This window comes from Pseudorca crassidens, chromosome 11 (assembly GCF_039906515.1).
Source record: "Pseudorca crassidens isolate mPseCra1 chromosome 11, mPseCra1.hap1, whole genome shotgun sequence".
NCBI classification, from domain to species: domain Eukaryota; kingdom Metazoa; phylum Chordata; class Mammalia; order Artiodactyla; family Delphinidae; genus Pseudorca; species Pseudorca crassidens.
Genome location: NC_090306.1, coordinates 45,527,303 through 45,541,295, shown reverse-complemented (window position 1 = coordinate 45,541,295; position 13,993 = coordinate 45,527,303). Strand labels below are relative to the sequence as shown.

At 50.9% G+C, this 13,993-nt stretch overlaps 2 protein-coding genes across 2 annotated transcripts in view; both read left to right on the top strand.

Moving 5' to 3' along the window:
- Positions 1–13,993, top strand: part of LOC137201944 (keratin, type II cytoskeletal 6A-like) — a 49,084-nt gene that overhangs the window by 24,509 nt on the left and 10,582 nt on the right. Inside the window, 3 exon segments of the mRNA XM_067696650.1 lie at positions 4,815–4,875; positions 5,488–5,536; positions 5,539–5,588. Of these exon segments, the coding sequence (XP_067552751.1) occupies positions 4,815–4,875; positions 5,488–5,536; positions 5,539–5,588 (160 nt within the window).
- LOC137202682 (keratin, type II cuticular Hb2-like) lies at positions 6,882–13,742 on the top strand. Its single transcript, XM_067698590.1, has 6 exons — positions 6,882–6,893; positions 8,198–8,339; positions 9,859–10,103; positions 10,307–10,338; positions 10,858–10,970; positions 12,808–13,742. Exons 1-4 carry the CDS (start codon positions 6,882–6,884, stop codon positions 10,313–10,315), a joined length of 408 nt encoding a protein of 135 aa, XP_067554691.1. The 3' UTR covers positions 10,316–10,338; positions 10,858–10,970; positions 12,808–13,742.

Genomic DNA, 13,993 nt, shown 5'->3' with positions numbered 1-13,993 from the left:
GTGTGTCCTGGATACGCACTATTAGACAGAGAGCCACCTGAGATGGAGGATTCTGTTACAAAGTCTTCAGAACGGGGTACACTACAGTCTGGACACCGTCCAACACCGTTCCCCTGCATCTCCTCCCTGTTTCCCCAACACCTGTGTCAGGAGGGCCACCAAAATTCATGGTCACAGTTGGTCTGGACGTATGCCCCGTGACCAAGAACCACCCCCCCAAGGACAATGCCAAGTCACCTGTTACTCCTAGAGCTCTGCGTGCGCTTTCCTATCCCAGGGTGTTCGCACACAGGCTGTTTCCCGGTCTGGAATATTCTCCCGCAAGCCGGTCACTTAAGTCAATCCTTCCCAGCCTTCAGCGCCCGGCTCAAATATCTCCATCTCTTGAAGGACTTCCCTGCCCATCCCCCCAGCCACTCCCATACCTAGGTCAGATTCCTTTATCACACCCCCATAAGCCACTGTTCAATTCCTAAGGGACTCATCTCAGTTTGGAACCATAAACTCGATAATATGCTGGTTTGATTGTTGCCAGAAAACTGTAGGCAGGGCTCTGATTATGCTCTTCATGATATTCCCAGAGCCCAGGACACACCTGGCGAGTAGATGTGCTCAAGAAACAAGCGAGGGAATGTGCGAACGATCAGTGAATGGATGGGCCCGCTCATGGCACCGAGGGCCAGGCTGGGTGCACAGGTAGTGCCCTTGCCAGTGTTTGATGGAGTGACTGACTCTACTCTGGTGGCATCAGTACGAGGAGCTGCAGGTCACGGCAGGCCGGCCCGGCGATGATCTCCGCAACACCAAACGAGAGATCTCTGAGACGGACCGGATGATCCAGAGGCTGAGAGCCGGGATCGACAACGTCAAGATGCAGGTACATTCTGGCAGGGCCCAGAGCTCCCCACACACTCATTTCTTCCGGGTCATTCTGCCACTCTTACAGGACTCCTACCCAAGAAGCACCAGATCTCCAGAGATTAGCAGTAAGGCTCACGGCTTCCTCCTTTCCTTACAGTGTGCCAGCCTGCACACAGCCATCGCCGACGCGGAATAGCACGGAGAACTGGCCCTCAAGGATGCACGGGCCAAGCTGGTGGACCTGGAGGAGGCCCTGCAGAAGGCCAAGCGGGACATGGCACAGCTGCTGCGTGAGTACAGGAGCTCATGAACATCAAGCTGGCCTTGGACATGGAGGTCGCCACTTACAGGAAGCTGCTGGAGGGCGAGGAGTGCAAGTGAGGGCAGATGCACCAACTCCATCCCAGCTGCCTGGGCATTCCTAGGGGCTCAGGTGCTGCAGGCCCCTCCTTGCCTGGAAAAGGGAGCAAAACGCACGTGGAATTGGACTATGACAAAGAATACAGGTGCAATTTCTTTCCAGGGAAATCATGAGCAGATTCCCACATTTGAGGTGTAACTACTTTTAGCACCCCATAGAAATTTAGGAGCTGATTGGATCTCCGTAATCAACTTCTATCAAAGGAGAAAGTTGGTTACACGGTGGGTCTGGATATGTGGTATGAACTGAGAATAAATTGTCCTAGGATTTGGGCTGACAGGTCTACCACTAACTAGCTATGTAAGCTTAGGAAACTCAGTATCCCCTCCCCTGCCCAACCCCAGCCTTCAATTTCATTAGTGATGGAATAAAGAGGCCAGGTCACATGATCCCCAAAGCCCCATGGGAGCTTTGTGCTCGCCAGTTACCAGCTGTGTGACCAAGGGCCAATTACTTCATCTCTCCAGTCCTCACCTGTAAAATGGGGATAACCACAGTTTCTATCTTATATGTTATTAAGGGGGCCAAAGTGAGGGACTATATATGAAGCTCTTAGAACAATGCATGGGACACAGCAAATGGTCAATAAATGTTAGCTATCTTTCAGTTTAATGGCCAAAGATATGCGCTCTGGAGTCAAATGAATCTGACCTCAAATCCAGCTTTGTGATCATGGGCAAGTTAATTAACCTCTCTGATCTTCAATTTCGCCATCTGTAAAACTGAGATAATAAAACCTACTTAATGGGGTGTTGAGAGAATTAAGTGGCATAATGTAGGTAGTAGGTAGGTAGCCCTTTTTAGTGTTCTGTCTGTGTTTATAATGAATGCCACTTCTGTCCTCAAGATGCTAAAGCGAAACTACTCTACTTGCTACAATGATAGACTTACTATTGTTATCGTTACACTTATGACTCAGACTCCTCTCCACACCTGTAATAGCCTCAGTGCCTGACAAGAGTCCATTATTGAAAGAGAGCTCTTCTTGTTCTATGATACCCCTACCTTTCCAGCTGACAGTAGCATATGATTAGCTTTAATTTTCTTAAGGTGTCTACCTCATTTACACCAAAAAATGTGTTTCTGAGATTACAGGTTTGACTCCTATGAACCCCAAACTCTGCATTATTTCATTCATTAGATTATTATTTTTAATACTACTAGTATTTAAATAATTTCAACCTCCATTACTTCTGCAATAAAAAATAATTCAGGTTTTTCTAAATACATTTAAAACAATTGCAAAAACGTCGCTTCCAATGGCTGTAAGCTGCTGGACACCACAGTAACCTTCCTTCTCCCCCCTCCCCCCCAATCAGGCCGAGTGGAGAGGGTGTTTCTCCAGTTAACATCTGTGAGTATGACATCCTCTTGTATCGTTTGGAGTGTATGTGGCTGGGGTCTGGGGAGCTGGTGGGCATGCTGGAGGGTGGCAGGGATACAGGGGGCATTGGAGGGGATCCCATCTATAGGGGGTTCATTTTGAGAAGGTTTGAGGTTCTGAGTTCGTTAAAAAGAGCTGTATTAGGAGGGTCTTTAAAGTCACCATTCTTACCTCTTTGCAAGTGAGAGAGGGGCCACAGAGGGGGCAATGGGAGGTTTGATGTAATCCTTCTGCATGGGTTTGGAAGAGCCATCGGCTGCACCTCCCACCTCCCCGAATTCCACACCTTTCTTTTTTTTTAACATCTTTATTAGAGTATAAATGCTTTACAATGTTGTGTTAGTTTCTGCTGTACAAAAAAGTGAATCAGCTACATGTACACATATATCCCCATATCCCATCCCTCTTGCGTTTCCCTCCCAGCCTCCCTATCCCACCCTTCTAAGTGGTCACAAAGCACTGAGCTGATCTCCCTGTGAGATGCAGCTGCTTCCCACTAGCTATCTGTTTTACATTTGGTAGCGTATATATGTCATTGCTACTCTCTCATTTCGTTCCAGCTTACCCTTCCCCCTCCCCTTGTCCTCAAGTCCATTCTCTACGTCTGCGTCTTTATTCCTGTCCTGCCCCTAGGTTTGTCAGAAACTTTTTTTTTTTAGATTCCATATATATGTGTTAGCATATGGTATTTGTTTTCTCTTTCTGACTTACTTCACTCTGTATGACAGACTCTAAGTCTATCCACCTCACTATAAATAACTCAGTTTCATTTCTTTTTATGGCTGAGTAATGTTCCATTACATATATGTGCCACATCTTCTTTATCCATTCATCTGTCGATGGACACTTAGTTTCCTTCCATGTTCTGGCCATTGTAAATAGAGCTGCAGTGAACATTGGGGTACATGACTCTTTTTTTTTTTTTTTTTTTGCGGTACACGGGCCTCTCACTGTTGTGGCCTCTCCCGTTGCGGAGCACAGGCTCCGGACGCGCAGGCTCAGTGGCCATGGCTCACGGGTCCAGCCGCTCCGCAGCATGTGGGATCTTCCCAGACCGGGGCGTGAACCCGTGTCCCCTGCATCGGCAGGCGGACTCTCAACCACTGCGCCACCAGGGAAGCCCAGGACTTTTGATTTTAAAAGTGGGGCAATGGGAGAAGGATGAGACCAGATGGTATTTTAACAATAATAGCAAATACACAGTACCCTGTGCCAGGCATAGGCGTGGTGCTTTGCAGACGTTAACTAGTGTGATATTTGTAACACAGCAGCTCTGTGAGGCAGGACCAGTGTTATCCTCATTCTACAGATGATGAAACTGAGGCCCAGAGAGGCCCAGTCACTTACCCAAAGTCACATGACTAGCACAGGACAGAGCTGGGGTTGAAACCCAGGTGGCAGGCTCAGTGTCCTGAGCCTGCGCAGCGCCAGAGTTATGCTGGAAAACGGAAGAACAGGCATTAGGAAGCATGGGGAAGCTTTAAATGCATCGATGTCACTCATCAAAGTGAGTCATTCGGCCAGACTAAATCCCTGACCCTGATTCCGTTGCCTTCGGGGGCAGTGAGTGGGTGAGGAGCTCCTTGGGGGCCTAGAGGAAATAGGCGGGCTGTCTCTGAGGATCTGGTAGAGTGAGTAATTGCTGTCTCTGCAAGTGAGCTGCAGGCAGAGGCCAGGCTCAGAACTCTCTTGGTGAGGAGGGGCTCGGGGTCAGCTGGGATTTCAGTGACTACAGTCAACTCTCAGAACAACTCAGAAAAGACAGCTGCGCCAGCAGCAGGCAGCCAACTCTTCACTGCCCTCCAAGAGGGAACGCCTAGATGACGTAAGCTTCCTCAGCAGCAAGATAGAATAAAGGTAGCTTTAAGAAGGACTTCCCAGAGAATGATTCGACACAGGAACAGGCTACTGGGCAGTGGCATGGAAGGTAAACTTGCTAATGAGAAGCAATGATAAAAGTCATCTGTGTTGAGTGGATGGAGGAGCCAGACGTGTCCAGAGATGGGGCTGGACCTGGTGCCTCCCTAGGGCATTCAGTCGGTGAGACACGGATTTGCCCCCAGAGGTTCCTACCCTCAGGCCTGATACCAACTCCCTTTCAAACCCCACAAGCCCAACTAAAACATTTTCCCCTGCCCATTCCGCCAGATATGAAGAGGAGCTCTCCCTGCAGCCCTCTGCTGAGAATGAGTTTGTTGCCTTGAAGAAGGTGAGGGAGGATGGCCCAGGGAAGGAGAAGGCCCCCTGAGCTGGCCCACTGGGCCTGGGGACACTCAGCCCCTGGACCGTGTCCGAATGTGCCTGCAGCCCGCCCACCCCGCAGACCCTGGGAGAGAGGAAGGCCAGCCTCCCCCGCCCCTTGCAGAAGGACAGGGACTGACCTGGCCTCCACCTCCCAACTCATGTTAAGGGTTGTATTTACACCTGCCCAAGAAGCTGGAGATGTTGCAAATGCCAAATCAAAGCCAAAACAAAGACTCTGACTCAAACTCCCAGAGATGAAAATCATCTTGTTGATCCCTCACATAGATAGCGATGTATTTTCTGGCCTGAGGTCCATAGGGAGCTCTGAGGAATGCATTCAAGGCTCCTTTAACCCCATTGTCTTCAGATGCTTCCCCATCAGAATGCCAGGCCCAGGCATGGGGTCCTGGGGCTGGGGACCCCTCACTCCATCCTTGGCTTTGTCACCCCTTCCCTTCCACATAGGCCTAAGTGAGGAAAGGTGGGTCCCACACCCGCCACCTGCTACCACCTTGCCTCGTGGCCCAGCTGGCAGAGGGGTGGCCCCAGGTTACGACTGTCATTTCTCTGGCTGCAGGATATGGACACAGCCTTCCTGATAAAGGCTGACCTGGAGACCAATGTGGAGGTCTGGTCCAGGAGATCGACTTCCTGAAAAGCTTATATGAGGAGATACCTGCAGCCATGCTGCCCACAGGTGGTCAGCCAGGGGCCAATCTCCCAGGGTCCCCACACCCAGGAGATCAGCCTGCTGCAGTCTCAGATCTCAGAGACCTCCATCATTGTGAAGGTGGACAAAAGCCAGGAGCTGCAGGCGGGCGGCATCGTTTCCCAGATCGAAGCCCAGTACGACAAAATCTCCAGCCGCAGCAAAGCACAAGCAGAGGCCTGGTACCAGAGCCGGGGGAGGCCCAGGCGGGGCCCGGGGGACCCCAGGCCCACTATCCCCCAGGAAGCGGGTGAGGAGAGACTGAGGGCCATGCCACACCCAGGCCCTGGTGTGGCAAGGAATGCTAACTGGCAAGGAATGCTAATTGGCAATGATGACAAAGAGGACTCTGGGCTTCCGGGCATGGGAAGAGGCTAATGGCATGGGGTGGTTACTAATAGTGGAGCAGAAACCGTGATTCAGGTGGCCCCAGACTTAGGTAATTAGGGCCTTGCTGGGAGGGCAGTTGGTGTCCCTGAGGGCAATTTGATTTAACAAATATTATCATCTCAGTCTTGCCCACCCTATCTGTGAAAGGCACCATTATTATTCACTCATTCATTCATTCATTTATTGAGCATCCGTCGTTTGCCAAGCACCGTTCTAGGTGCTGGAGGTCCAGCAGGGAACAGCACAAACAATCCCTGCCTTCGTGTCACTTTCATTCCGGAGGCAGGGGCAGGGGCGGGACAGGCAAGACGAATAAGTACAGTGGATGTATGTTAGATGGACACGTGTTATGGAGAAAATAAATCAGGGTGAAGCGTAGGGAGTGTGGTGTGAATACGGTTTGCAACAGGGTGGCCAGGGAAGGAGGGCCTTACTGGGGTGTGTGGAACCATGAGGATACTAAGAGTCACAGCATCCCCATCCTCAAGGAAATTACAGTCCACGGGAGAGAAACGTGTAACCAGCCAAACTGAGATACGAGGTAGCATGAAGTGACCGCTAAGGTCAAGCTGCAGGCCAAGGGAATAGGATGATGATGCAAGTAACAAATTGTGTCTGGAAAGGCGGAGGCGCTGGGGTGTGGTCTGGATCTCGAAGGCCAAGTATGATTTCCATAAGCATGGGGGAAAGGACGTCTGGCTGAGGTGAGGCATGAAAGGAAGCACCATGAAAGAAATGCAGCTGGAGACACAGGGCCAGATCACAGCAGATCTGCAGAGCTGCACTGAGGCCTTTGGACTTTTTTCTGAAGGCAATGGGCACCAATCTCCAGGGACTGTCCCAAGCAATGCTCTACCCTTTTTCTGGAGATCATGGTGATCAAGGTATCAAACCCCGGCCTGGCGTCAGCTCCCTGTGACTCAGTCTGTGGCTCACCCACGGCCAGGTTTTGCTCTGGCCGGCCCCTCCTCCAGTTGCTCTCCCGGGCCATTCATCAGTCAGGTGGGCTCAGGAAAGATAACCACAGTTTCCCATCCTCCTAAGTTAGAACCAGAAAGATAACTCTATTATTTAAAAATTGTATTTAGCCGTGAGGATCAGAAATCAATAATAATAATGACAGTTGAAACAAATTTGATTTTTACTTTTTTCTCAAATAATTTGAAAGTAAAGAAGTAGACTGCCCACAGATGACTCTGGGGTTCTGTGTCACCATCAGGAACACAGGCTCCTTCTAGCTTTCTTTTCTGTCATTCTTAGCATAGTGCTTTAATCCTCATGGTTGCCCCATGTCCCAAGATGGCTGCGATACCACCAATCTCACATGTTCATTCCAAGCAGGCAGAAGAAGAGAGGGCAAAAGGAACATGACAACTGAATCATCTCTGACTTTAAACAGCTTTCCTAGAAGCCCTACCCAGCAATGGCCGTGCACCTCGTTGATGAGAAAGCTGAGAAATATTCTCTTATCTGGGCTTCTGTTTGAAGAAGAGGAGAATGGGTATTGATTGGGCAACTACAAGCTTTTTCACAATAACCAAAGAGACTGACTTGTGCTTATCTTGTTTTGCATTTTCTATGCAAAACGCTCCCATCCATTATATGCAGAAAATACAAAGTTGGCTAAATGTTTAATCTATTAATGTAATCTATAACACACTATTCAGAAATCAGATTCAATGTACAAAAGTTTAATAAAAAAGTGTTAAACCAAGATAGGAAATAATATTGCATTTTGTTTTCAATTGTTTTGAAGGAGAATATACAAACATATTCACCCTGGCGGGGGCAGATGTGCTGTGTCCTCAGGCCTTGGTCGGTTAGGTACCCCAGGCTGAGCACAGAATCTCTTTCCAAGGTCCAGAGCAGGGATGGAGAAAAAAGGAGGGAAATCCCAGGGCAGAGAGAAAAGGACAAGACACAGAATCACTAAACAGAGAGGAGGCGAGTTTGGAGCTTAGAGGAGAATTTAATAAGCCTAAAGATTCAGGGCTGGAATATGAGAAAGGAATAAGGAATAGCCCAGAAAAGGACCAGAAATGGATAGGGGATGGGGAACAGAACAAGTATAAGAATCCAAAAGCACCTGACCCAGGAAGTTAGGAGAGGAGACACGGGGGACAGTGGGGAAGGGGGCTGGGAGGGACAACAGTGTGGGTGCCCAGGTTCTGACCTCCCTGTGTGGTAGTATGAGGAGCTGCGGCTGACAGCCGGGACCCGCTGTGACAACCTCCACAACGGCAAGAACGAGATTCTGGAAATAAACAAGCTGATTCAGTGGTTGCAGCAAGACATTGAGAATGTCAAAGCCCAGATGAGGCCATCACAGGGTAACCCGCCATCTGGTCTTGGTCGTGATGGGGGAGTCCATCCTCCCTGGGGGCCCAGTCGAGGAGGGAATAAACTTGCGCTGTTTCCCACGAGAGGGAGCGAGCCCTTTCTACAGAAGAGCTGACCCACAGCAGGATGAGCAGGCTCAGGAAACAGTGAGGCCCCCAACAGAAGCTAGGCAACCTACTGCATCAAGATGGAATAGCAAGGATTCTTCACTAGATGGGAGTATAGAAAAGATGTTCTCCAAGTCCCCTTCCAACCACAGACTCTAATTCTATGATCCTGAAATTCAAGGTGACCCCGCAGAGTTCATAAACTCAGACTCACTCTCTTCTCCTAGGCTAGTGAAGACCAGGCAGACACTTAAAATCTATTAGTCACAAAGAAATTGTTTGGCTTATCTAGAGGAAACTCACAGATCTCCTTGAGGTGTTATAGACAAGAGAACTGGTCCCCATCCCCCAGAGGAACCAGATGTCGCAATCCTAGGATGAAACCCACAGCAGATTTGAATCTGACACATAACCATGACTGTAGGAAAAACTCACTCTTCCTCCTGTGTCCCTCCTTTACCCTCCCACTATCACATTCACAGCACTTTCTGATACCAGATATGGGGGAAGGGTGTTTCCATACTAACCAGTTCTGCAACACCAGCTGGGTGTTCTACAACTTAACGCACTTCTGACACTACCTACCTGGAGATAGCATCAGATCCCACAGGTTAGGGACTGCCCCCCAAGTCCCACAAGGCTGCCCCCAGTTCAGATGCTAATCACAAGTCCAGGTTGTGTTTCTGAGCAATCGGCTATATATTGGAGGTCTCCATGACCCCCCTCCTCAGGTTCGATTAATTTGCTGGAGTTGCTCACAGAACTCAGGAAAATAGATTCCTTTATATCTACTGCTTTATTATAAAAGCATATGATAAGGGATACGGATGAACACCCAGGTGGAAGAGATGGATAAGGCAAGGTATGTGGGAGGGGCGTGGAGCTTCCATGCCCTCTCCAGGCGTGCCATTCTCTCCACACCTCCGCCTGGTCACCAGCCTGGAGGCTCTCTGAATCCTCTACTGTTGGGATTTTATGGAGGCTTCCTCTCCTAGGCACGATCAATTATTACCTCCGTTCCCAGCCTCTCTCCCCTCTCGGGAGATTTGCAGGGTGGGCTGAAAATTCCCAGCTTCTAATCATGGCTTGGTCTTTCTGGTGACCAGCCCCCATCCAGGAGCCTACCTAGAGTCACCTTAATTAAACAAAAGACATTGCCAATACCCAGGAAATTCTAAGGGGTTTAGGGACTCTGTGTCAGAAACCAGGGTCAAAGACCAAACGTTAGAACAAAGGATGATCTTAGTGTGCTTATCATTTAGGAAATTGCAAGGTTTGGGGGCGTTCTGTCCAGAAACTGGGGGAAGAGACCAATATATATTGTTTCTAATTGCCTCACAACGACCGTGTTCTCTGTTCTCCAGGGCGCCCCGTAATGCCTTTCTGTGCCCTCTCCTCCCAGCGCTGCAAACTGGAGGGTGCGCCATGCCCGAGGCGGAGCAGCAGGGGGAGGCGGCCCTCAACGACGCCAAGTGCAAGCTGGCTGGGCTGGAGGAGGCCCTGCAGAAGACCAGGCAGGATATGGCCTGCCTGCTCAAGGAGTTCCAGCAGGTGATGAACTCCAAGCTGGGCCTGGACATCGAGATCGCCACCTACAGGCGCCTGCTGGAGGGCGAGGAGCACGGGTCAGTCAAGGATGGGCACCAGGTATGTCTGTTCTCCTGCCCTCTGCTTGCTGTTGCTGCCATTGCCCATCCCACAGTCGTGGAAAATCTAAAACAGCACGCAGACCACAGGCCCTCCTCGCTGACAGGGTCCATGGAGCAGGCAGAAGTGGTGGGGTGCCACGTGCTTCTTGGCCTCATTCTCTGATGCAGTTCCCTTGTGTCTCCTTGGCCTCCCACCCCCAGGCTGCATGAAGGCGTTGGGCCCGTGAATATCTGTGAGTAGAAGAGCCCTCCCCAGCGGTTCTGGGATCTTGGGAGCTGATCAACCCATAATAGACCACGCTGGCCCCTGCCCAAACCTCCGCGTGCTTCCCCCACCCCAAAGGAAGAGTTCTGTTTGTCTGGAGCTCCTGGAAGATGGAAAGGCTCTCCCTCAGAGCTACCCAAGTCTATGGGAGTGAGAATCAGGGGCAGACATGCAGCGTGGTCCCAGTGCTTCAGGGCCCAGAAGCTGCAAGGAACCATATAGACAAGGGGATGTTTTTCTGGAGAAAGACGATTTGAAGCAGGCTCAGACAAATAGAAACAGAGAGGGTGAAGCAGAAGATAGGGCTCTGGGGCAAGAGGAGAGACACGTGGGGAACTGCTAAGCACTTTATGTGGCCAGAGTGAGAGACATGGAAGTTGGTAGCTGGGATGGGAATGTCCTTAGAAGGGAGCTGCAGCAGGTGGGGGCCTGGCCTGGCCGAGACGTTTCAGGGCAGGGCCCTGAGTATCCTTTCCTGTTCCCGCAGCTGTGAACAGCTCCAAAGGCACATCCTCTACGAGCCAAGTGTGGTCAGCACACCCGTGTAGTGTCCAGGGGACACCAGCGTCCTCAAGAGCAGCGGGGGCTGCAGCATCATGGGTACGGTGAAATCTACATCCCCTGTGAGCCCCGGGGGCTACTGGGCTGTGGAAGCAGGTGGAGCTTCGGCACGAAGCTAGGGGCTGGGGGTGGCTCCTCCTGCCACAAGTGTTAGTACAGCCCCAGAGGCTAGAAGCCCAGGGGACGGGGCACCAGCCCCCAGCCTGGATGTTGTCCCCCAGGGTTGAAGACAAGGCTGTTCCAAAATCCCGCCTTCCTATACTGATCGAAGCTTTCCCTTGGGTTTTCTCCGTGAGCCGCCCGTCAGGCATCTTCAAGAGTCACCTTTCACTTAGCTGCGTGCAGACCCTGCGCTAGGTCCTGGGGTGGGGGTGGGGTGCAAAGAACGAAAATGCATCCGCCGCGTATCTGGACCACTGACAGTCAGGCTCTAGTGCGGCCAAGAGAATGGCAATGGCCCCCAAACACTTCTCTTCCCCATGAGAAGGCCAAATGGGCACATCACAGCTCTGCTCTGTGGATCGCCCCATGGAACTTCCCCCGCAAAGCCAGCCTCCCCCGACCCCGGGACATTCCCCTCCTCTCTTACCTCGGTCTGTCATGCGCCTAAAAAGTGAACTTTTAACACCCACCTAATCCACGCACTATTACAAATATCAAAATACCCCCAAATCCCATTCCAAATTCCCAAGCCAAGTGCCAGGATTTCAGCTTCGCTCGGGACCTGTCCATGCTCCTCTCAGTTAGCACACAGAATCAAGAGGTGGTCTTTGGGCAGTAAAGTTACCTGCTCAGGTGTGTTGAACTGGCGCTATAAAAATACATTTTTTCCTGAGCTCACAGTGGCAGCTGACGGCTAAGAAATGCCTGGCACAAAGGCAAGGGGACATGAAGTGTTTACTGAACAAAGGGACAATGGAATCAGCCCCACCCCTACCCTCTGCACGTAGCCAGCCCTGCCCTGCTCCCTCTCCTTTGAGTTCCTCTTGCTTTGGGTCAGATATGAATGTGCTCTCCTGGCTGCAGCGATACGGGGCTGCCTCAGCACACTTGGAGGCCCTGACTCAGGGGCTGCGAGGGGAGGGGAGGTGCTGAGCTGACCCCACCTCCCCAGAGCACAGCCCCTCCTCCCGAATTGTGCTGCATCTGCAGAAGCCCTGCCCACCCAGGGATCCACGTCTCTGCCATGAGCCTCTGGGCTTGTCTATTGCCAATCAACTGACTGTTCCCAGGCTATGGGAATCAGGAGTATTGGCCCTGCTCTGTGGAGGGCAATGAGGCTGAAGGGGAACTGATGGGCAGCTTTGGGGAACTGGGGGCTGGTGCGGAGTGCAGGGTTGGGAGTGGAAAGAGAGGTTATTATACAAAAGGGAAAACTACATATGAATGATTGGCAAGTGGCCTGTGGAGTGAGTGGGGAGCCATACAAATTCCCCTTAAAACCTGCACATCACACCCCAATAGTTTGCAAGTCACCTGCCACGTTAAAAACCACAGCCCTATTCCCCACAGACCTCCTCACCACATGGTCCCCTGCATATGTCCTAGAGAAAGTCTGTCATGTCTGTACTCGGCAGCCTCAAAGCCTGGGCTCTGCCTCCCCAGCCAGGTCCCCAGGCAGGGCAGGTGCAGACCTGGGGAAAGCAGGGAAGATAGGCAGCAGACTGGCTAGGGCGGGGCACCCCCTAGCCTCCTCTCCCTCTCGGGAGCCCCAAGACCTGGAAATGAGACTTGGTGGCAGCGGTTCCACCCTCTGCCTGACCCTGATACCCTCCCCGTTGCCTCACTGATCCCCTGTAACAATCCCCCCACTACAGATGCCCCCATGTGGCTCCCCTCTCCTGAGCGCTGGGGTGCATCTCCTCTTCCCCCACAGCCCCGCATAGGGCATCTCTTCTGTGCCAAGCCCCGCATTAGAAGCTGGGGATACAGAGGTGACTACAACATGCTCGGAACCCTAGAGTGACTCAGCCTCACAGAGGAGTCATAAGCAGTGACAGCCAGAGAGAATGGAAACGACAAGGAGAAGCAACTTGTGATCATGCCAGGCAAGGAGATCAGAGAGAAGCTCACAGAGAAGATTCCAAGGACAGGGTCTGAACGGACAAGGGTTACTGACGTATGGGCAGCATATTAAAAAGAACCCACCCACTTGCTTTTTCATTCACTCAATATAATATTTATCAAGCACCTGTCATGGGTCAGACCACCCAGGGGCTGGTGTCTCTGTGGTGAACAAGGCAGCCCCAGTCAGGGCTGACCTACCAGTAGGGACAGTAGACACAGTTCCTAGAGCCCATGGTAGGGACCATAAACTGGTGCAGCCACTTTGGAAAACAGTCCAGCAGTTCTTCAAAATGTTAAACACAGAGTTACCATGTGACCCAGCAATTCCACTCCTAGGTAGATACCCAAGAGAAATGAAAACATGTCCACACAAAAACTCGTACGTGAATGTTCATAGCATCACTATGCACAAGAGCCAAGACGTGGAAACAACCAAAATGTCCATCAGTGGATGAATGGATAATCAAAATTTGGTCTCTCCATACAATGAAATGTTATTTGGCCATAAAAAGGAGTGAAGTACTAATACGTGCTCCAACATGGATGAACCTTGAAAACATGAGGGAGATAAAAGAAGCCAGACACAGAGACCACACATTCTATGATTCCATTCATATGAAATTCCAGATTAGGGCAATCTACAGAGACAGAAAGCAGATCTGTGGCTGCCTGGTGGGCTGGAGGGAAGAGGAGATGGGGTGGCGGGGACAGCCAAAGGTTTCTTTTGAGGCGATGAGAACATTCTAAAAGGGACTGGGGTGACGGGTGCACTTATCTGGGAATATACTAAAACCACTGAATTGTAATTTTCAATGAGCGAATTATATGATATGTGAATTATATCTTAATAAAGCTGTTTTTAAAAAATGGGGCCCTGGCCCCAATCCATGCCCCTGGGGCTTACAGCCTCCCTGAGGGTACAGACCTGGAACAGGAAATTACAGATGTCAGGCTTGTTGTGAAGGAGGACGTAACTGAGGGTCCTACCCTGGTCA